Here is a 23,985-nt window from a genome sequence, read left to right as displayed (position 1 = left end):
ACTGCTGCTTTAACTCTTTAGTGGTCAGGAAGCACGTGCTTTCCAGGGAGGGGAAGAGGCAGCAGTGATGAAGAGGAAGCAGGTTTGTGTGATGAGTGCATTCGTCATCATGAGCTTTCAGCCGGTGGGTCAAGACTGCTCCGTGCTCCTGGCATGCGCAGCAGGGGAGCGTGGCCAAGCAGCCCCCGGCCCCGTCGGGGTGTGGACAGACATCACAGCTGTGCCGGTGCTAACCTGCACCTGCATAGGGTGCTCGGATGTAGCCGTCATGCCCGGGGGTGGTAGAAGAGACGGCATTTTAACCCTCTTTCATTCTGCAGTCACCTCACTTGCTCATATCGCAGCTCCCTCCCCCCATGTCAACTGTGTAAAGTGACACCTGTCCACAGCCTCCATGGGGCCATCTCTGGACACGTCTCTCGCCGCTCTGGCCCCGTTGCTGTAGCATTGGAGTGCCTTGGTCTGAGGGGTGTTTCCCCGGGGCAGCCCTGGCAGGCAGGACCGTGCTGTGAAGCCCTGTCTGTAGATGGGCATGTGGGGGCAGAGCTGAAAGGACAGATCTCTAAAGGTGTCTATGCCCTGCTGGATGCCTGGAGATGCCCAGCGGGCAGGGCAGGGTGAGGGCAATGCAAGCAGAGCTGCGGGGGTCCCTATTGCACGTTACTGCAGTCAGGGTCTGCCTAGTATGTTTGAGTCCACTTAAGAGCACAGACCTGAAATGAACTGCGACTCCAAGAGGGAGCCCCTGCAGCTGCTGGGGAGGGGTCTTTAAATCACCACGCAGATCAGTCTGAAAATCCCTCTAGGCTCCTGCCAGCATCTTCAGGCACCTACCTGCCAAGCTGGGTGCTGAGAACTGGTCTGGGGTCACCATAGGTATCTGGTGAAGTGCAGAACTGGGCTGGGGTCTTTGCAGTGCCCTTTCTGCCCCCTCCTCCCCCAGCTGGGTGCCTTTTTCCTGACTCCCTTGAAAACACTTTTGCTGGTAGGACTTCATACTGCCTCTTCTCTTCTCTTCTCTTCTCTTTTCTCTTCTCTTCCCTCGCAGCCCTGGGCACTATGTAAGCAGCAATACTGATCTCACCAGCCTCTCCCATTCGTTTCAAGTGCCGATACCACGGGCTTAGAATTGGCCGGAGGTTGTGATTTATTTCTGTGACATGGGTACCCCACTGAACAGAGCCTTTGCAAGTGGGTGTGAGGACAGGTTGGCAGGGCAGAGAGCAGGTGATCTAAATGACTTTGCAGATAAAGAGTGAGGAGTTGGCATGAGCAGGTACAATTCCACCCAGTACCTGAATTCCCCCATTCAGGCCATCCCGTATAAAGCCCTGGGGTGCTGTGAAATTCTTTGAAGGGTGCCATAGGAAGTGTGATAAGATAAGCAAGGTGTGAGGCAGTAAGCAGATAAGGGCAGGCTCAGGATCTCCCTGCCTGGCTGCTCTGCAAAGAGGGAAGTGTTATAATTAAGGAATTCATGTTCGAAATGGGGTGCTGCTCAATTTGCAAGAGTTATGGGGGGAGACCTGGAGTCTAAAAAGTTTGAGAACGGCTGAGCTCGAGTTATTTACTCTGGAGAAGAGAAGACCGAGTAGGGATTTGATAATAGACTTCAGGTACATGAAGGGGGATTATGGGGTGGATGGAGATGGGCTTTTCTCTGTGGCCCCGGGGGCAGGACTAGGAGCAACGGCCTCAAGCTGCATCAGAGAAAATTCAGGTTGCAGTTCAGGACGAACCTGCTGGCTACGAGGGTGGTCAAGCTGTGGGACAGGATGCCTAGAGAAGTTGTGGAGTCTCCACCTTTGGAAATCTTCAAGAGCAGGTGGACTGACCCTTGGCTGGGCTGGTTTAGACAGGGAAGATCCTGCCTTGAGCAAGGGGCTGGCCTAGATGACCTTGTGAAGTCCCTTCCACCCTACTGTCCTATGATCCTGAGGTGTCTGGGAGCTGTTGGGAGCATCTGGCTGCCACCGCAACCTGTAGAAGTAGTGGCACCAAGCGCAAGGCCAGGGGACTTGGGCCCCAAGGTCCTGATCTCTCCCCACACGCACAGGCCCATAGTGCTTGTCAGACCCCAGCTGGCAGAAAGGGCAGATGGGGCAGGTCGATAGTAATAACCCATTACAAAATGAACATCTAGCTGTTTCTAAAGATCAGTCGGTTACAGCCCTGGGTGTTCCTGCTCGTAGTACAAGACGGTGGGGACTCATCAGTCAGCAGGATTCAACCACAAGTGTCCCACGAACGAGAGACACGAGTGTTTTACACGGTACGTGACTAACCAGCGGAACTCATTGCCACAAGATGCTGCGGAGGCCAGCGGCACACCCGGTTCACAAAGGGGTGAGACGAACTAACGGAGGTTGGCTCCATCACGGGATGCAACCTTGGGCGCTTGCTGTCCTTGAAGCTGATGGACGGTTCCTGGAAGGGAAGAACGGGGAATGAATGACTCCTCCTGTCCTTCCTCGAGGCATCTGCTACTTGCCACCACTGGAGATGGGACGCTGGGCTGGAGGAACCCTGGTCTATCCCAGAAGGTGGTCCTCATGCTTCTGCCTGCCACAAGGGGTGGGGAGCCCCTTTCTCTCCCCCAGCGGGCATGGACCTGCTCCAGCCCTGCAGGCACAACCTGGGTGTACCCACGACTCATCCGTGGGAAGTCCCATTGTGCAGAGGACGTGGCTCTGACACTACAGTGCTACGAGGCAGGCTGGCAGACTGCAGAGAAATGGATGTTTCTTGTCCTGCTCTCGCTTGGTTTTCACACGGGGGCAGTTGGAGTCATGCTGGATTCTTGCTGGTGTGGACCCAGTTGGGTCAGCAGTGAAGCAGTGCTGTTTGTAAGCAGGGAACTTGACTTTACATGTGTCTGGGGAGAGTCAGCAGCTCTCCATCACTGTACACTGACCACATTCCTCCGTTGCTTCTTCATCGTGCAGTTGTGCCAACCACTGGGTCCTGCCCAAGGGAACGGGGCTGAGGCAATCTTAAGGAGTGGGGGTTGCAGGCTGCAGGGTAAGCCAATGTGCCAGGCTGGGCTTGCTACTAAACACCTTGTGAATGAGACAGATCAACTCCTTATTGAACTCCTGCCTCTGGGCCATGCCACTGAAGGGGGCTGGAGAGCGAGTGACTGCGATGGTCCTCTCCACTCTGGAAACATGAACTTGGTGGGATTTTGTGAACTGTGAGATGAGTAGGAGGGAAATGCTTCATCCCAGCCCTTCTCTCCCTGTTTGGACAAGGTGGCTTTGAGCTGACGTGACAACAGCCTGCATAGGAGGGACCCATCAGTAGTTAGATTTCTTACATGAAGGACATGGTGCTGTATGTACCAGGAATGATAGGACATAAGAAGTGCCGTACTGGGTCACATCAGTGGTCCATGTAGGCCAGTGTCCTGGTGTGCTTTGCGGACTTCTTGACACGTGCCCTTTCTGAAGCCAGAGGGAGACACCCAACCCTCACGTGTGCCAGGCTGCGGCCCCTCTACCACCCATCCCCATGAAATCCAGGGACCTTCTGGCCAACCTCCTGGCTCTGGCCAAGCTGTCCATCTACCAGACCAGGAAGGAGGTACTGGCTGGAGGGAACCGGGGTGATGGTGTGGCTGTTCTCCTTTCCCTTGTCTGTGCACATCTCCCAGTGGCTCTTCGCTGGGCGGTATCCTCTGGCTCTGTAGATATGTTCGAGCTGCTAGTCAGGGTTGTCTGCTTGGTGTCCTCCCTTGGCACTGTGGTTATTGACTGATAACCTGCATGCCCATTCCTGCTTCTCGTCATATGTCCCACAAAATCTGTTGTTACAAATGTAGTGGCCTCCCCCTAACAATTGAGAGGAGCTTGTAGTCCCAGGTGGGCTTAGGCTTAGACAACAGACAGGCTTGTCTCCAACACTGGTGAACAGCAGATGCTTCAGAGGGAGAGGAGAAGAATGGGGCATGTCTACAGTGATCCATCCCCTGTCCTACCCCCTCTGGCATCCATCGCTGGTGTAGGGATGTTTAAGGATATAGCTTGGACTGTTCTACTTCATAGCTCCCGATGGATCATCGGGACCCTAGGGCAGGGCTCCCAGGAGATCTAGTCCAGCCCCCTGCTCCTGTCCTTGCCCGGAGGAGCTCACAAGCTAAGATGACAGGCCACAGGTTGGCCAGCAAATGCAGCCTCATCAGTCTAGTGAGGAAATCAGTGCTCCTGTGAAGCCACAGCCGACCCCGCCTGCACAGGCCCCATGCATAGCCAGGACATGCACCCAGCTGCGGGGTGGCAGCCACGTCTGCTGTTCAGGCCCCATCCTGATGGGCCACATGACATCACTGCTAAATCCCAGCCCCAGGGAGCTGTGGGCAGCACTCGGCTGCCTCTTTCCTCCTGTGAAAAGACCCACAGCCACAGCTGAGCCAATTCCCCCTCATGCAGCTGGCGGCACCGTGACCCTAGCCAACAGGATCCTTGGCCCCGTCCTGTCCCCCCTGAGCAGCTGTGCGGAGGAGCAGAGTGACTCGGCGTCCAGGAGCGGGAGGGTGGGCAGAGGCTGTAAGTGTAGGGTGGCTACTGGTGCCGGCATCCCAGGAGAGGAGTGGTTCTCCCGCTTTCTCCTCAACCAGGAGCTGAGAAAGTGCCCTCTGTATTCCTCCATGCCCAGCCCAGTATGCGTGCCCCAGCCCTGCCCAGCTGATCCATCCATACTTCAAGTCTGGGCTGGCAGAGGTGGTGCAACATCTGCACTCAGGTGGCGGCACCTGCAAGCTGCAGTGAGTGGCATGGTAAGGGGGCCAGTGGCTGCGTTCACAGGGCTCAGGGACTTTCTTTTTCACTGGTCTTGTCCCGAAGGTGCTACGTCACACTGACAGCTGCTGACAGAGCTCCTGCCCGGGCCGTGCCAGGCCTGGATCACAATCCCTGCCAAAGAGTGTGAACCAGCTGTGGCAGGGGGAAGGGAGATGTTTGCTGGATTAACCCCCTTTTCACTAGCTGCCTTTTCTTGTAAAAGTGGTGGCCAAAGCTGCCGATTGCTGCAAGGCTGAGAGGCCGCTGGGAAGCAGGGTCTATTTTCACTGGGTTTCCATTTTGGGAAGGCTCAAACCAGCACTGGTGTGGAAGCAGGCACGTCTGATTGCTCGAATAGTCTCACGGGAGCATGGAGGATTCCTGGCTCTGCAGGAGATGGCATTTCCTTTCAAACGCAGGACTTTTAACCTCCCCCCAGAACTGGCCACTTACGCTTCAGTCATGCATCTTGCAGCAGGTCAGGCTTTGCTATCAGCGTTGGAACCGGTTGCGAGCGTGCCCCCTCGGACCAGGTGCTGCCCCTCTCCACGATGAGTTCCTTCCTTGGGGCACCCGCTTAGGAGAAGTCATTGTGTTGGTGTCTCTGCATATAAGGTGCCGTGAGTTATAATTGTGGAGATCTGCGTGCTGCGACTGGCTGGAAGTATTGGGTGTTGGCCCAGAAAGGTCTGGCCCAGAAGTACGGGGAGGGTGTTCTGCCTGAGAGCTTGACCTCTGGTGGGGCAGGCTGCCTTGGGAAGTCCTGTGTCAAGCTGGCTTCCCCCTTCTATGGCAGGTTCCCACTTACCGAGGCAATGAGAAGAAATGCCGGCTGAGCGATGCAAGACAATTGGAACAAACCCTGCAGGCTGCTGCTTTTAAGTGAACTTTAGAGCATCTCTGGAGACTGAGCTCCTCTGCTGTCCCCAAGGAAGATCCAGCATGAGCTGGGAGTTGCAAAAATGCCTCCACTTTGAGTTGAGATTCTGTCTCCATTGGTGGCTCTCATCTGTGAGCTCCCTACCAGGGCTTCAGGAAAGCTCTGGTATTGTCAGTGTGGCTTGCTAGAGGTGGATACGTGTCCAGAAGGCGCAGGACTGAGATCCCCAACTCATGTTAAACAGGAGCTACCAAAGAGGCGTGGGGTGGGGTGAACTTGTAGGCAGTAGCAACCTGGGCTGATGATCTAGACGTGATGCCGTCTGTTCCACAACCAGTTTACCAAGCCACACAGCACCCACTTCATGGCGTGCAAAATACCACTACTAGCAAAAACAGCTGTAAAGAAGCCACGCTGGAATAACCTTTGCTGGAGGTTTTCAAGGGGAGGCTGGAGAAGATTGGTCAGGGATGGCTTAGGAATAGTCTTCCCACATTTCAAGAAAGGGCTTGGACCAGCTGACCCCTGAGGTCCCTTCCAATCCTGTGATTCTAACAAGACACGATCTGAAATGCACAAAGTGAATGGAAACCTTGAGAACGTCTCAGCCCTGGGGCCCGGTGGCTAGGGCACTTCCTTGGGGTGTGGGAGGTGGGCGTTCAAATTCCCTTAGCACAGGGAGGAGATGAATCCGGGCCTTCCACCCCGAGCGAATGTAAGCACCGAGCTGTTGAGTGCAAGGGAGAAGCCACCAACTTTTCCAGCTGGAGCTTTGGGAACTGCATCCTCAATTTATATTTTTCCCCCAACCTGAAATTATTCAGGACATTTCAGCACATTTTGCAAATAGTTGTATGGCAACTGAAATGGCATTTTTTCAGGCAATTTTATTACTCGCTGACAATATTTTGCCCAGCTGTAGGGTAAATACCTCTGGTGGATAAATGGCCACACGTAGAGGCTGGGGTGAGTAAGGACTAAACAGAATCATGTGTCCTGGCTTTGTTTCATGCTCTAATCTCTCAGGCACATTGCCCCTCTCCTGTAGGGCTGCCAGGAGCTCGCCAGTCAAGAGCGTAGCTCCGTTCTTCACTCCGCGCCGTGCCCGGGTCCCGCCGCATGTCAGACCCCCACACCCGGACAAAGCAGGCTGCTGTCCTGCCTCGCCTCTGGCCTTGGACATTGTTTGAATGCATCTCTCTACCCCATGGGGGCTTCTGCAGGTGCCTTGCGTAGCTCCTGTTTTCCCATCATTTTACAGTCCTCCTCACCCCGTAAAGCTCTGCAGGATCAGAGTCTTCTCAGAGCTCACGAATGCAGCACCTCGTTGTCGAAACAAAGCTCTCGTTCACTTGAATAGGAGCAGGACTGGGTCCTAGGCGCCTCTTGACTGATGCAGTCGTCCCCTTCTCCCCAGGGCTGCCCTTGCTGCTTCCTCCGTGCTGCTGGAGTCCAGTGGCCCAGGAGACGGGGGTGGGTCTGAATCCTTCTGCTAGACAGCAGTGAAAATGGGGGGCGACTCCAGCAAAGGCTTTGTCAGTGAACGGGGAGGGACATGGCAGTATCTAATCCTAGAGAAGTGGGGTGAGGTCCCACCTAGTCCAAGCCCTGCCTGAGGCAGGATCAGCCTGTGCAAACCAGCCCAGACAAATGCTTGGGGCTCTGTGAAGAGATGGGTACAAATCAAGGCTTCTTGCCCCCTGGGCATTTTCTTCAAAAGTCAAGCCAGCAACACGCGAGGGCTTTGGCCCGCTGGGAGCAGAGAGGTTTTGTGGGGGGTGTGCGGAAGCAGCCCAGTTGCCAGTGAGCTGGGCTGAGACGGCCCGAGGCACGCGTCGTTCCTTTCCTCCCCCTCTTGCCGCAGGCACGTCCTCTCCTAGCCAGCGCAGGATGGCCTGAGAGGTGGCAGGGACACCCAGCGTTGGCGCCCTCTCTCCACCTTCCTGCCACCTGTCTCTGCAGGTCACCCCACGAGAGCAACACACCCCGCTAGCGATTTCGGTGCCCTGCCTTGCCCCAGCGACAGGGCTGTGCCGGTGGTGGCTTCCCTCTCCAGGCTATCCCATGTCTGCCACGGGAGGTGCCCGAATCTGCCACCCCGCAGAGCACCCGGGGATGGCTGTGTCTAGCGAGGAGACGCAGGGCCAGCGGCTGGGCCCTGGGGCTCTTCCTCCTACGCTGAAGGAAGGAAGGGGGCAAGGGCCACCACCTGGTGCCCCCGGGGAGCCCTGGTGCTGCTGTCCCACAGGGCAGGGCTGGGGGCAGGGGTCCCCCCACTCTGGCTGCCTGTGCCCAGGATGCGGGGGTCCCCGGGGCAGGGGTCTCCCCCACCTTGGTTGGTTTGTGCCCAGGATGGAGGGGGTACCTGGGACTGGGGTCTCCCCCACCCTGGCTGTCTGTGCCTGGGGTGGGGGGGTCCCTGGGGTTGCCCCCACCCTGACTGGCTTGTGCCCAGGGTGGAGGAGAGGCCTGGATCTGGGGGGACCCACTCCAGCAGCCCCCGTCCCCCCTGAGCTGGGTCTCGCACTACCTGCTGGGAGCCCCGCCCACCCCAGCGCGGGGGCGTGGCCGAGAGCGATGCTCGGCTCCCTGCTCCCCTCCCGCTGGTCGAGGTCGAAGCCGGCGGCAGCTTCGCGCGAGGCGTTGTGGGCCCCACCGCGGCCCGTAGGCGGCCCCTGACCCGGAAGGAGAAGGGCGGGAAGGGGCCGGGGGCGTTTAAGCGGAGTGGGACCGGACGGCCGGTGAGTGCGGGGGGCTGGGCTGGGTTTCTGCTCTGTGTCTTTCGTGTTACGGGCCTTGGACTTCGCTCCCGGCCCTGTTCTCGTTCATGTTGGCCCCAAGTCCTCGGCACTCGAGCGGGTGGGTCGGTCCTGGCCGGGCCTGGGCCCGTGTTTTCCCCATGAATCGGTGGCTGTTCACCTAGAGGCCTCCTCTTCCAGGAGGCGTTCGTGGCATTTCCGCGTTTAAGGGTGTTCCCAAGAAAAAGTGCGATGGAAGTCTATGCTAGCAGCGTGTGTGTATAACTAAATATCCATCTGTCTGTGTCTGTCTCTATATAGGTATCTAGGTACTTAGAGAGAGCTCTGCCTGTCTGTATATATATGGGGATAGCTCAATATCGATACAGAGATATTGAGAGAGTTATATTTTAATCTAAAGAAAAAAGAGTTTCCTTGTGGGTATCGGCCTGCAACCCTTGGGCAGCACCGGGCCTGTGTTGCGTGTGGGTGTCCTCCGGCCCCTTGGCCGTGAGTGCTGGCTGGTCTGCTCTGCTCCAGGCCCTGCTTGAGGCACTTGTTATTAACATTTCGCCTGCACTCTCGTCCTGTATTCCCGTTTGGTGGCCCCTTGAATCTGCGGTTGTGTCCCCAGTAGCCTTCCTCATTAAGAGGGGTTTAAGGTTTTTTCTGGTGGGCCTAGGACCCCCCCATACCCTGTCGCACAACACACATGCGTGAGTCACAGGATGTGTCTACATGTGTGCTTTAATGCACGGTAGCATTTTCTACTGCATGTGAAAGCGGTACATAAAGAGCTGTGCTGATACATTAATGCTCAGTAGAAAAGGTCTACTAAAGCATCACTTAAAAAAAGCATGTGGTTGTGCTACTGTGTATTAATGCAGCCAAATGCGCATTTATTTAGTACGTCATTTTGGAGGGAGTAAATTTAACGTGCATAAGTAAAAGCACGTTAATAAATGTGCTGATGTGCTTGTAGAGGAAGAGAGCAGATGCTGAAAGGGAGAATGAGCTGGGTTTTTCCACTGCTCCCCCCCCCCCCCCCCTGCTTGTAGCTTCCAGCATTTAAGGTCTAGGACAGTGGTTCCCAAACTCTGACAGATTGTGCATCACCAATTTAAAAGGATACAGCCTTAAGTACCACCAGCAAATGTTTCAGTTCAGCTTTAAGTACCACCAGCTGATTTTTGTCATATTAAGTAAATGTAATAAGTCTGTTAATGCGTACCACTGACAGGTTGTCCACATACCACTGGTGGCACCTGTACTACAGTTTGGGAGCCGCTGGTCTAGGGGGAGGTCTGATTCAGAGGCCATTCCCTTAAAGTCCATGTTCAAGTAGCCACCGATGCCCCTTTCCTGCAAGAAGGTGTCCAATCCCGTTGTGAATCCACCTAAGCTGTCAGCTTTCACCACATCTGGTGTCAATGAGTTGCACAATTCAAAGGCACGCAGTGTGAAAAAGAACTGCCTTGTATTAGTTTTAAACTTACTACCTAGTAATTTCATTTTATGACCCTTTAGTTCTTGTATTGATAGAAACAGTAAATGATAAATCCCTGTTAACTTTGTCTTCACCGTTTAGTATTTTGTAAACCCTTCTCATGTCCCCCTCTCAAACATCTTTCTTCTAAACTGAATAGGTCTGGCCTGGCCTCTTTAGTCTCTTTTCCTGAATGGAAGTCCTAGGATGGCACTGATCATCCTTGCTGTTCTTCTTTGGACTGTCTCTAGTTCTTCTATATCCTTTTGGAGGTGTGGGGACCAAAACTGGGCACAGTTTTCAAGATTTGGACAAACCATGGATTTATAAAAGAGTGTAATGATACTTTCTGTTTTGTTCACAATTCCCTTCTTAAGGATAAGCTACGAGCCTTTGTTTCCTGGTATAAATCTGTGGAGAATATCCACGCTGGCTTCTAGAAATGTGTTAGCTCCTTTGATGTAAATTGGCAAATTGAATAACTTGAGGAGAAAAGAAGTCTAGTGTAGACTTGCTATTTTGAGGGTTCCTGTAATAAAGGTGGGAGGAAATCAGTTTTGCAGGTCTACCATTGCCAGGGCAAATGGAAAATGTTTGGAAAAGAAATGCAAACCACACCAGGAGTTTAAGGGATTTTATAATAAACTCTCTTTGTCTTGTGGAGGCTCTTCCAATTCTTGGGGAGTTATTGGATTAAATTAAGTTGCAACATGTGGTATCACTCCAGAAGGGCAACAGTGGAGGAGGAATAGAGCTCCATGAGCCTTAGTCTCTAGACGTCTTGGTTCTAGATGGCATGGGCAGGCAGCTCAGAGGAGGAGGAAAAGGCAGATGTGCTCATCCTCTTTGAAACTCTGACAGCATAAGAGAGGGGGAGGGCAGCTGAGGAGGAAAATTCAGAATATAAAGTAGATCCTAAATTTCATTGCAGTGGAAGCAGTAGACTTAGAGAGTCCTGCTCTAGAGTCTCCTATACTAGGAAAACAGCTGGAAGGGGCAGTGGTGGAGGGGTAGAGTTCATATCTCATGGCCTTGCCTTCAGCAGCTTCCTGTGCGTACCAGCTTTAGTGCATGGCAGAGGCCCAAGCTAGGCTCTGAAGGTCACACCTCAACACAATGAATGACTCCAGTGAAGTCACACGCAAGATGGTTCGGCTTCTTCCTGCCTATATCTTTCCTGAGTAACAGCTTAGTTATACTTACTCGACCCTGTTTCATTTCTGTTGCTCAACAGCCTCACGGCTGAATTTGGGAAGAAGTGTACCTGATCCTCATGCACTTCACTAATGCCACCAAAGCAGATATAGCAGCGTTGTCTAGAGGTGGAAATAGCAATATTTCCTACCTCATAACCCCCCAAAATTGATGAGCCTTTGAAAGATGGTCAGTTATGTTCATGAAGTCATGAACACACAGTACATATGTCTATTGCAGCGTATGGCAGTTTCTACATAAAGACAAAGTGAGGCAGTTAATCTTAGATTTTGAAACAAAGCCCCATGAAATCACCATAGAAGTAAGAAACTGCTTTGCTTGCATGAAACAATGACAAGATATGCACACTTGCTGTCGAAACACTTCACCAATTCAGTAAGGAGGCAGTTATTTTTGGAGCCTCAGGGTTGGCTGTGGTCACACTGTTTTCCTGATAACATCTGGTGTGATGCCTCTAATACAGTCCAGCATTTGGTGGTTTAATTTGCTAAGATTTGCCAGTGGCAAGGAAGAGAGGATTAAAGAAATTGTTCTTAATTCCAGTGTATGCGTATGGTCCAAATCCTGGTCTGGACAGAGTATGGTCCGGTGTGGACTGCAAATCACGATTGTTCTTGGATTACAGCTGATGCCTTAAATCAGGGTAGCGTCTGAATCACCATCACCTTGGAGTGTTTTAAGGAGAAATCAGTTCTCATTTAGTAAAGTTTTTCACACCTTTGTTAATATAATCAATTCTTTGATCCTTTGCTTTGAGAGAATAACCCCTTTTTTCCCTGTGTCTATTTACCACACTGAAGTCTGGGCCTGTTACTGGACTATGGATCAGCTGGGATATGTCCGAAGTGCTTCCACCCAGGGTGCCAAAGATGGATTAAACAAGCTTGCTGTCCCCCAGAAGAATGCTTATGCCAGGCTGGTACAGAAACACCACAGCGGGCGATTCCGATCCTATTTAAACCACATTGCCCAGAAGATGCAGCTCGAGGAGAGTGGCTTCAATGACTCCAGTTCCGATGTTGAGCTGTCCCTGAAGAGAGTCCAGATGAAAGAGGGTCTAGCAAGAAATGGGCTGAACGTGCCTAGCTCCTCGCCAATCAGAACATCGCAATTGGAACAGCTTGTGCCTGGGGGACTGAATGAAGATAAAACCCAAGCCTTGGCTAACAGACGACCTCACAAAAAAGATCCCAGCATTGCCCATGAAGGAGACCTTGAGCTGGAGGAAGCCTCTTCTCTAAAACAGCATGGAGGATCTATTGACTTGTTAAACATGAATGATGCCTTGGGTGGGAGATGTATGTTGAGCAGTCTAAGACAAGGCACTGCCCTGCAGAAGTCATCTGGGTCTGAAGAGAAGGAAGAGGAGGAGACATGGAAGAAAAAACATAAGAAAAGAAACAAGTGTCCTGTCAACATGGACAGAGCAGATGGGCACTCATCAGCTGAGCAGTTTAATGTGGATTTGCCTGAAGCAAATGCCAGGAAAACCACTCATTTGCCTTCTGGACAAATTCCAGGTGAGTTGTTGACTAGTTTAAAATATCAACAGTTTGAACAGTGCATTCATTAACACAAATTATAGTGGAACTGAAGGTGGCACGTTCATTAGTCACAGGAGTAAGTTATGATTAGTGAGCCTGTCATGCTCTCATTGAAACTAACTGGAGGTTTGCCATTGACATTACCAAGAATAGGCCTCAGCAGCATGACAGTGGATGGATGTTTTAAACATTATATATGGAAGCACTGAAGGGAAAAAATCTACCTCTTGTGTTTGGTGCTAAAAGCAGCCGCTTGGCAGTTTGATCTGTGTCAGGTGGTTTTTAGGATAACAGGTTAGGATTTCCCCATGTACAATATTTACAGTAGACCACTTTGATAATTGGTGGTAACGGATTCTCCACTGCCAGTGAAAATAAATGTTGTCGTCCTAAGTGAGAAATTGACCCCTCTCCTTTAGTTTGTTCAGGTGGATATGATGCTTTCAAAGCCGGCATATTGAAAACCTACTGAATGTTCAAACGCAGCAGTTTTGCAGAACAACTTTGTTCCTTCACTCAACAAGGACAACTGATGTACTCATTGACATTCACTGCCATGATGTTGACAGTGGACTAGTGGATCTTATGCTTAGGATGGTAAATGTCCACGAGTTTTATAAGGTTGACTAGTGACCGTGTACATTTTACACCTACACCTCTAATTCTCTAGTGAGCGCTTACAAAGCAGGGCTCCATTGCTTTTAGGAAATCTTTGGTATGAGTTACAGAACGCACTTTTGTCTGTGTTGCGCCGGTCTCTTCTACTAGCCCAGCTTTCTACTGCATTTTACTTTTCAGTGAAGCAGCAGCTTTTGGAAAAACAATTCTGGCTGTTTAATTCAGGAGCTTCATTGTGCAGTGTGAAATAATCCATGAACCCAACAGCTGTTAAATAGGCTTCATTGTATTGCCTCATTACAGATGTAATGTCTGTGTTCTGCATGAAAACTGAGGCAGGGCATGCTTAAAGGGCTTGCATTGTCAAAATGCGTGGCACGTACCACATATTTACTGTTAAACGGGTAAGATGTTCATTTATGCCTTGCTGCAAAACACCTGATATTTTCTCTCATGTCAGGGAATTAAGTACGAAGACTTTCAGTGGGGCTTCTTAGAGATGTGCTGGTTTTTGCTCCAGAGCGGAGGCTTCTAAACAGACCTATTTTTAAAGTTTGCACAATAGTCGCAACTATTCTCGCTCTTCAAGACAAACAGGATGTTAAGATCTCTTTGTTTTTGAGCGCCACTGTAATGGCAGAGATTCTCCGGCATGCCAGCCTTTCTCTCCTATATGGTCTGTTTGTTTAGTTAGCCGAGGTCTCTTTCTGATCCGAAGCCCTGCATAAAAACAAGAACTGCTCTCTGGAATTGGCCTCTCCCCACTTGAGGGTTTAAGCAGAAATGGAGAGGAGTGCAGCAGCAGACACCTCTGTGCAAGCAAAGCTGGAAGAAGCATCTGCCCCCAAGGGAGGGCTTGGCTGGTGTTCCCTGCCCAGGCACAGGCCTTGCCTCCCGGAGACCCTGCTGGAGTTGTCCTGCTGTCTCCTGGGCTGAGATGAGCACAAGGGCTGTTTTCCAGGTCCATCACTGAGTCATGATGATGCAGTGTGCTTGGCTGAGAGATGACATCAGGATCTACCCCATAACTCAGAGCAATAACATTGTCTTGTGATTTTTTTACTATTTCTCTGCTTCCCAGAGGAGCCTTATCCTAACAAGAACCCAAACAAAATGCATCACTAGCAAAGGAAAGGTTTTTAAAGCAACACCTTAGGCTTTTACACTTGTCTCCTTCCCATAAATTTGTTTTCTAAGCCATGAAATAAGTTGTAATAGATCTCTCAGCTTGCACAATGAGGCTGCGTTGGTTTATGTATTGTTGTTTCCCTTCTGTTTTTCATGAGCTTAGTATAATGTATCTGGGATTTTGATGCTGCAGGACAATGTTTAATCTTATCTAGTCTTCGCCTCACATCTCACGTGGAAATTCAAGAGTCAACAAAACTTGCTGCTAATCTGTATATGTCTGAATGGGGTTTAAAATTAATAGTTGTACCTCCAGGATGGGGGGAGATGGGGGTGGGCGAAGTCTGAGTACCATATTATCTTGCATATGGCACACACCTACTCTCCAAAATTCAGCTGATGCACATTAGAGTGCATATTACAAGTGAAGAAATACAGTAATAGCAATTTCTGTGTCTTGGGAGAGAAAAAAAGTGAAGTTGCGCGTACTGCAGGCTGGGCTCCCTGTCTCCTGGCTGTGGACACTACTCTTGCCCTGCTTGCCTCCCATGGCAGAGGCTCTCAAGGACGGATATTTTTTGTTTTGTTCTGCCTTTCATAATGAACATATGCATCTTATTTGGGGGCACATTGTATATGAGAGAGTACAGCATTTGATATTCTATATATATTGTACATATATTTTATTATTTTGCCTTTTAAAAGTATGATGCCTGGACACCTGTTGGTTGAAAGTCTAGCCATTAAAACCATAGATCAAAATCTTCAATCTTTTCAGAGGCTTTTAATTAGGTTTTTAAATACAGACTTAGGCACCTAAAGAGAAGGAGCAGGATATGTCATGACCAGTGAGCATCTGCAGGATCTGTGGGAGCTGGGGGTCTCAAAACCTCTGGGAATTGGCTTCTGGCCGTGACCGTCATTGACCTCTCGCATAGAACATGGCTTCTCTAGCTGGGAAAGACTGTTGCCAGGCTAATGATGCTATTGTCCATGGCTTGATCTTGGGGAAGAGCGTTGTCCCAATAAGGGGACATAGCTGAGCTGGCCATGGTAATGCTCTGATGAATGTTGAGGGACGTGGATTTCATAGATTTCATAGACATTAGGGCTGGAAGGGACCTCGGGAGATCATTGAGTCCAGCCCCCTGCCCAAAGGGCAGGAAGTCAGCTGGGGTCATAGGATCCCAGCAAGATAAGCATCCAATTTACTCTTGAAGGTGTTCAATGTAGGCGCTTGAACCACCTCCGCTGGCAGACTGTTCCAGACCTTGGGGGCTCGGACAGTAAAGAAATTCTTCCTTATGTCCAGCCTGAAACGGTCTTGCAGGAGTTTGTGACCGTTTGACCTCGTCATCCCTTGGGGCGCTCTGGTGAACAGATGTTCCCCCAGATCCTGGTGGTCACCCCTGATAAACTTGTAGGTGGCCATCAAATCACCCCTGAGCCTGCGCTTTTCCAGGCTAAAGAGTCCCATGGCTCTCAGATGACTTGCAGGAGATGACTCCTGCAAGATATCCATCGTAGGGAAGCTCCTTCTCATTGCTTCTGTATGTCCTGGAAACCTTGTTCTATAAAAATGAAGATTATTTGCTACTCAGGCCTTTCTAGCTACCAGAATTCAGAGGTTACAGTAACCAGTTAATAGGCTCTCCTTCATCCTTTTTTTTTCATACCGCTGATGGTAAGGCCTGTTTGTTAGTGTGCCCGGGTGGTTTGAATCGGCATTCCTGGCACTGTGGTCCATGGAACTGCTTCTGTGACAATGGTGAAGTATATCCGCTTACAAACAGTGTCGTTTCCCCTTGCGTGTTAATTCAGTTCAGGTTTTATGAGCTGGTCTCAAACAAGCACCTATCTTCCTTTGTGCCTGCTTCATATGTTCTTTTGTTAGCTGATCCCCAGCACAAACTTACCCACTTAAAAATTGGCAATGACCTTAAAATTGAAGGAGCTGTGAGTATGTCAGAGGTTACAGTGGACCTGAAGGTATTAGCTGTAAATTATCCCTGGTTGATTGTAGGCTTCTGTAGCAAACTTTATAGCGTCCTTTGGCTAGAATATAGTTAAGGTAGATCAGCAAAGACACAAAATGGCTTAAGGCTGATTAGTGTTAAAGGTCCCTTACAAGTCTGAGTTGACATTTGATGAAACCATTTTTGTAGTCTGCTGAAGAAGTGCCTAGTGATGTGATTCTCATAATCAGCCTGGGAATGAGACACCGAGGCTGGATCCAGACGTGCAGGCATATGCATTTCCCTGTGTGCCGTTGCTGTTTGTCCCTGGGAATGCCTGTGGATGTGTGCTTTGGTGCGTGGCATGTTGCCCTTGGTGGGGTAGGGGAAGCTGGGGCCAGCACTTGTGGGTCCCTATGGAAATTTTGAATGGAGGTTCAGACCCCTTTAAATTGTAACTGTGGGTATTTACATACTTTTGATTGATTGTGGTCATCTTTTGCGGACCCCTCAGGGATAGTGGTCCACAGACCACAGGTTGAAAACCACTGGAGGGGCTGCTGCGGGCTTGTACACCTTTGGGGATGGAAGGGCAAACTGAGACTCTTGTGTCCCTCCAGCAGGTCACTTCTTTCATATGGTTTTGTGGGGCTGTTTTGACAGAGACAGTATCTCAAAGGAGAACAGTTTACTGTGGTAAATAGCTTCTTTGGACTGGTTGCCTCAAAAAAAATATCTGTGTGAAACAGTCGAGAAGCTGACGTAGCATGGGTTGCATTGACCCTGATTCAGTATAGAAATGGCCAAATCATGGTCAGCATAGTGCCAGCTCACTTGATTCCTCATTTTGAACTTGAGTAATATTTTCTAGTGTAAACCAGCCCTTTGTGCAACTCCTCCCTCCAGTCTTCTGTCTGCCTCTGACTGCTTGACACTGGGCATTTATTTGCCCTGCCTGGAAGACTTCCCAGGTTCCCTACCAGCCTGGGTTGCTGGAGATGCTAGATGAAAGCGGTGGCATCATGGTTAAGACTTTTGGAGGATGTCTTGGCATTGGCATTTTCCATCCAGAAAGCCAGTTAGAGGCTGCACTCACAGATTAGGAGGTGTGGGATAGGGGCTGGGAACTCCCAGTGCTTTCCTAGGTAACTATTGGACTCTCAGGTGTCAAGATCCCAGTCCCAATGCAGTGGGATGTTTCTGTCGTTTTTCACCTTCCCTACATTGCATTAACTGTCGCACTGCTCACCACATGTTCTGCTCTTCTTCAGGGCTTTCTCATAAAGCAGATCTCAGATACCACTGGTCTTATCCCACTCGTGCTGTGGTGAATACCCGCTCCTAAGAATGCCCTTATCTCCTTACCTGGCAACAGTAAATTCATGAGCACGAACCCAAATGGAGGGTGCAGAATCCTCTTGGTAAAATGGAAAGCACCGGCTGTGGTGGGAATCTTTGAACCGTAAATAATCTTCTCTGGGCCCAATTGAGTTTTCTGCAGTGACGTTAATTAGAGTAATAAGATCCAGGAATGGGAAGACCTGGATTTACCATGACATCATTTGAGACATGAGAGAGTGGATTCTTCTCTCTAATGGGTTAGAAATGTCATTGCACTCATAAACTTTTATGCTTCTCTTTGACAGAAAAATCCTTCGTTCCTGTGTCTTGTGCAAGAATAATATTTTTGCATAACATCAGCTGTGGTGTCAGTGTTAATATGTGAGCATCTTCTTTGTTTACAAGGGCTGTTATATGTGATCTTATAACCCTTCCTCCATCACCACCACAGGCTTTTATCCTCGGGTGCAGTGGGAAATCCTGTAGTGACTGCCCCTGAACTCTACGGCAGTGTTCATTTATTTTATTGCCACGCAGGCACTTTGCTGAGTTTTTCATTGGTCCCGCACACATGCTCCCCAGCCATGGCTCATCACTGAAAATACTTGGTGATTTAAAATGTGTGGCTTTTTTTTTCCATCCAGGTGGCTTACTCCTGGTTCCTCAGTTCCACTCCACAAGTATCTGCTACTGTGATGTCTCTGCCGTTTAGCTCAGGTAGGTAGGGACCTGTATTCTGGGCATCTGTGACTCTGAAAAGGAAAGTCAGGTGCGTGCCAGTTGAATATGGGCTGGCAATTGCTGAAGCAGCTACTGTGATATAGAAAGGGGATTTGCAAGATGGAGTAGGGATGTCGTATTACCTGTATATTTGTCACCAGTGTGAATAGGACTGGAACTTTGTGCTTCTGGAAGGCTTTGATAAATTGAGTTCAGAACAAAACCCAAGCATCATTAAGCTTGTTTTATAGTGAAAGGTGCACAGAGCTTAGTCTGTTTAGTTTATCAAAGAGCAGGTTAAAGGTGACTTGATGATGCCCAGTTAGTGCCAACTTGAAAAACAGATATTAAACAGTAATTGGGCTGGACTCAATGATCTTCCGAGGTCCCTTCCAGCCCTAGTGTCTATGAAACCTATGAAACTTGAGGCCAGATAAAATTAGACATATGTGAAGGCCCCATTTTTAAAAAGCAAGGGCCAGTTAACCATTGAAACAGCTTAGCAAGGATTGTGGTGGGTTGTCCATCATGGGAAAGTCAAGGTTGGACTCTGTTCTGAAGAGAGAGAATACAAGCAGGAATGAATTTAAGGGCATGCTGTAGCATGTGTTATACAGAGGTCAAATTAGATGGTTGAAATACTAATCTTTGGCCTTGTTATCTATGAAAAATGTGTTCTCCGGGAGTACTGAGGCAAGGGTGGAAATTAACTGCTGAAGTCAGCTACATCTCCCTTTAAGATGACTCCCTTTCTCTTCTGGCCTCGATTGCTATGCGGTTTTCAAGGTGCTGTCTTGGCAGCCTGCCCTTCTGTGTCCCCTGCTCCCTGGGAAGAAGCTGGTCTTCTGCTCCTATGGCCCTGGCCCCTTGCTGCCCTGTCCCACGGGACGTACTTTAGTCCAAGATGGTGCTGTAATCCAAATTACTGGGAGCCACAAGTAATTGAAGCCAGGCTCAGTGAGAGCAGGTTGAAAGACAGGAGACAGACAAGATAATGGATGCCTAATTGTAGCAAAACAGGGAATTGCCTGGCATATTTGCCATGCCCGTGGCATTCTGGGACAATGCTGAATCATGCAGCCGGTGATCCTTGGAGTGCATGTGAGATGCACACAGGAGCCCATGCCTTTCAGAGCTGCTGTTTCAGGCTCCCTGCAGACTCAAGCAGGCAGCACTTTGGCTCATACTGAGCTGATATTTTTGAGACTTCTTTCTACAACCTGAAAGACCAGATGGCCTGATTCTGGGCACAGTTCTGCAGTGAGGGGTGTAATTCTGGGGCAGATTCAAAATACAAGCTAATTGTGCAGTCTTGTCTCATTTTACTAATGAGTCTAGCCCTCCTGTATGCTCGCTTACTGATCATCTCCTCCTTGGGACCCCGGCTCTTCCTACTGTTCGCTTCCCCCAAAACTATCAGAAGGGAAGCACAGGAAGAACTTCATACAATATGTTGTTCTTCTCAATTGCCCCATTCTTGGAGTGTTGCACACCCCTTTTGCACAGTGAAATCTGCCTTTCAGCTTTAAGAGGAAAAGGCCATTTTAAGATGACTCAGAGGAGGCGGGAGGGCAGGGAATATGGGGCAACGGAAGCAGAGTGACCCACATCTGGAGTCAGGAGTCCAGGCCTGAAGGAGAGGAGTCATCAGGCGGAGTAGGTGGTTCGTGGGTCAGAAGCAGGGTGGAGCAAGTTCACAGAGAGTCCTGACAATCAGAAGAGCTGTATCCCCTCCTTCCCAGTGCAAATACAGTGCTCCACTCAGCTGGAGCGTGGTCACTATTTGGATAAACTTTTAGCTTATTGCTACTAAGTGGGTTTCGTCACCGGAGCTTCATTCTGGAATGGTATCTTTGGCTCTTGCAGCTGTACAGTTACTCGAACATCAATTGTCTTTTTGTCGTCCATGAGTTACTACAGCCTAAAACCCACCCAAGTTGAGGGTGTGAAAAGACTCCCCAAGGATGAGCGTGATGTTGTGGGCGTGAGTCAGGGAACTATTTCATTTAAGACTGTGTTCCACAGTAGAAGAAGAGCTGGACTTGGTTTTCACAATCACATGGTGCATGTGGACAAAAGTGAATCTTGGCACTTGAAATTTTTAGAAAGCTGCACGAAGCAGCAAGGAGATGTTTTGTAGTGACTCTGCACTGAACGGTAGGGGCATCAGGATCATTGTCATATGGCTTATGGAAACGCATCTTTTGTAGGCAACACAAGGTTTCCAAATTATGGGGCTAACATCGCTGCAGATTTCCTGTATGGCCCTGGACAAACCCAGCATCTTTGTCACTCTCCCCAGCAGTAGCATGGAGCTGTTTCTACTGTCTTCCTGGCAGTTAAGGCTCAATCCACACAACAAATGAGTTTTTGTGCCTAGGTTAGAGTGGCACACTCTGTTCTAAACTTGGTCTGTGGCCACGTATCTTGTGGTTGAAGCTCATGTTAGAAGTGTTTCGGGGACCCCGGCTGATATGCCAGGTGCCTTTCTGCAGTTAGCTGGGTCCATGCCCTTGTTGGTCTCTCTGGTGGTTTGGGTATCTTCCTCCTCTCTAGTCTGCTATGCCAGCATGAACTGGGGAGCAGCATCCCACATGGGCTGGGAGAAGCAAGGTCCTCTTTTGTCCCGTCTCAGCAGGAGAAAGCTATCCAGACTTTACCCAGCTGCCTCCAACCAGTTACCTAAATCGCATTGAAAAGCTGCTTGGATATAAAGCCTTAGGGCAATTTTACATGTGTTGCCGGATGCGGCACTGGGCGCTTTAATTAGCGAGCCGTGCTAATTAAAAGCACCCACGCATCATGTGTATCAGTGTCGCCACACATCCCTGTGCTGAAAAAGTCAGTGGGGCGCTTTGAACTAAAGCTCATCGAATATATTTTATTTCAAAGCGTGCCACCGCCATTTTTTCAGCATGGCGGCACTGATACACATGATGTGGAAGACTGCCGGAGCGGGTCAGCTTTCATGCTCCAGCAGACTCGGTTAATCAAGCCTGCTCTGACGCACGCTGGATTTCCAGTGTGTCGGAGCAGGCTCCGCACACGTGTCCTAAGTGTCGAGTGCATCTCAGCTCTCACGTTCTCTAAGTGTAGATGGTGCTCAAATGTATGTGGCAGCTGATCCCTAACGACCAGTAAGTGAAAATTAGTGGGGATGGGAGCTAGTTCTGGCAGCTGCATTTCGATGCATCATGTACTTAGTTACCTTTGCGTAGTGCTTAGATTTGGGCTGATTCAGTGCATATAACCATAGGTCTGTGTTCCTCTCTGATCGGCTCTGTAATTAACTTCAGATTTAACTATGCTATCTGCCAGCGGCTTCCTCCTTCCTCTTTAAAACCCTGCAATATTGTCACTCCACCTTGCTTTTCCATTTTCGCCCTCCAATGTGTTCCCTTCTCAGAAATCTTCCCTTCTAAGCTGGTTTTGCAACACATGTGTAACTGCGTACGATTTTTTAGCTTTGGAAGCTTTTTGCATAGTGCTTCTGTTCAAATTCTCCTTTGCCCTGTAATTAAACCTGGAGTGAGTGGATTGTGAGAAGTTGTCAGCTGTCTTGGTGGACCAAAGAATATGTTGTAGAAACACGAGTTTGGGATTTTTTATGTGGTCATGTTTAACTTGTGAAGAGGTTTTATGCTAATAACAAATAAGGAACTCGCTCCCTCTCCTAGAACAGCATGAATTGGATGGTTGAGCTTTCACCTCTGTCTCCAGTGAGTCTCTTGGTGAAAGCTGCACCTTGCTAAATGAATCCACTTGAAGTCTTTCTGTCCTAGTGAGTTCCTTTATTCACGTGACTTTTTCTTCTCTCGCCAGCCACATTGCCTTCTGAATTATTAAGTTGCAGTGTTCAGTCTGTTGCTTTGGGGTATTGTAAAGCGTGTTGATACGATCTTGATACAGAAATATTATCAAAGCATTCTGTGTGCTCTTAAATCAGTGCGGCATTTATTGAGGATGTGGCAGGTGATTTTAATAATGCCTCTATTGCTGAGTGACTGACTCTTGCAGAATCCTGCTTGACCTGCTTTCAGACCAGTCTGGCTTTCCTGGTGCGGGTACAGACCTCTTACCCTCTCGGCCACTTATCCAACAGCTGTCTTTTGTGTGTTTTATTTTCTTTCAACAAAAAAGTACTTGGGGTGTTTAATCTTTTAAATCCTCCAAATATTCAGCAAAACATAAATAGCTAGCCTCATTTTTGATCTGTCTAGAATTAGTGTATTTGTACTAACATAACTTGCATTTGAGATCACTTTGTTGGAGTTTGCTGTTTTTTGCCCATCCTGGACAGCTTGATCTAGTAACTTGATGCCGGATACTCCAGTAAAAGCTGAAGTGCTGGGAGACCTGGCAACTTTATTATGTAATGTGGCATGTGTTGGAAGTGGAAATTAGGGTGGAAATTTCCACAGTTAGGGCGGAAATTAAAAACCGAGTAACATACTGTACAGATGTCACCTTTTCACAGGTGTTTACGGGCTCCTTTGTGTCTGAGAAAATATGAAAGTGGCTTTTAAATTGCCACTGTATTCAAACTTATGGGATAGGAAAGCTTAACTACACAGGCAAAATGTTCCTAATGTAGGTGCTTATACCAGCAAAAATACCAACCCCCCAAATACTTTCGCCAGATTAGCTTATTCCACTTTGGTGACTGAAAGAAACCATAGCCTGGTGCAACTGCATTTACGCAAAGGCTTTTGTCTGTAGAGAAATGTCAAACAAAATTGCACCCTGGCCGACGTTAAAATACTGTAATGGTTTCTGATGTAGACAGGGCTTTGTGCTGAGTTGTGATGAGTGTTGCTGCTTTGTTGGGGAAGGGAGAGTTGCTGGAGAGGGAGGGAGAAAGCAGAATATGACCACGTGTGGGTCCAGGGTCATTTTCCCAGGAGGCAGAGGGTCAGCCCCGTCTTGCGGAAAGCGAGGCATCCTGGGGGAAGTAGGCTCTATCTAGCATGCAAGGCTCCATTTTGATGGAAGAGCGCTGTCATTGGGTAGGACCTCAGTCTCCTTGGGTCACATCTGGCTGGCACGGCTGAGAACAAATGTGAGCATATTTGAACCTCTCTTGCACTACACTTACCGTCAGTTATACCACAGTGCACAAGGGAGTTGGGGGACTAAACAGGGTTTTGGCACTGGAGTTATTCTTGTTTTCATGTTAATTACTTGGTTGGTTGATTCTTGTGCTTTGGTTCTGGATATTGGATTCCCATCAGTATGGCAGTTGACCTGCCCTTTAGCTCACAGACCTAATATCATCCCGTTCTGCTGAGTATATAGCTGGGTTGAACTCAAGGATGAAGATCAGGGAGTCTGGGAGGGATCAGAAACAATTAGGTTCAAAGAATCCAAATGTGTTGGAAATGAAGAGGAACAGTGTGGAAGTAGGGACAGCCGTTGAGTAACCATGTGCCAAAGCTATCTCATTAGCTCACAATAAATTGTTCGGTTTCTTTGTACCTCTTCAGTGGTGGAGCTTGTGTCCTTCCTGTCCTGGCTGTGGAAGGTGGGGGCTGTTTGAAATCATCCCAGTAAAGAACTCGATTATGGTCTAATACTGGGAAGAG

At 49.3% G+C, this 23,985-nt stretch overlaps 1 protein-coding gene across 2 annotated transcripts in view; it reads left to right on the top strand.

Annotated features, from left to right (window-relative positions):
* The first annotated feature begins 8,332 nt into the window (after positions 1 to 8,332).
* Positions 8,333 to 23,985, top strand: part of DIS3L2 (DIS3 like 3'-5' exoribonuclease 2) — a 224,967-nt gene continuing 209,314 nt past the window's right edge. The window contains exons 1-2 of one of the 2 annotated variants that reach the window (XM_019532860.1): positions 8,333 to 8,399; positions 11,898 to 12,617. In XM_019532860.1, coding sequence (XP_019388405.1) covers positions 11,918 to 12,617 — 700 coding nt within the window. In that variant the 5' untranslated portion in view covers positions 8,333 to 8,399; positions 11,898 to 11,917. Of the gene's footprint in view, positions 8,400 to 11,161; positions 11,266 to 11,897; positions 12,618 to 23,985 lie in introns of those variants that run through there. The other variant, XM_019532859.1, reaches the window with a different exon arrangement.

This window comes from Crocodylus porosus, unplaced genomic scaffold (genome assembly GCF_001723895.1).
Source record: "Crocodylus porosus isolate Cpor-Errol unplaced genomic scaffold, CroPor_comp1, whole genome shotgun sequence".
NCBI classification, from domain to species: domain Eukaryota; kingdom Metazoa; phylum Chordata; order Crocodylia; family Crocodylidae; genus Crocodylus; species Crocodylus porosus.
The sequence above is the reverse complement of the archived record's forward strand: the minus strand, read 5'-3'. Positions and strand labels throughout refer to the sequence as shown.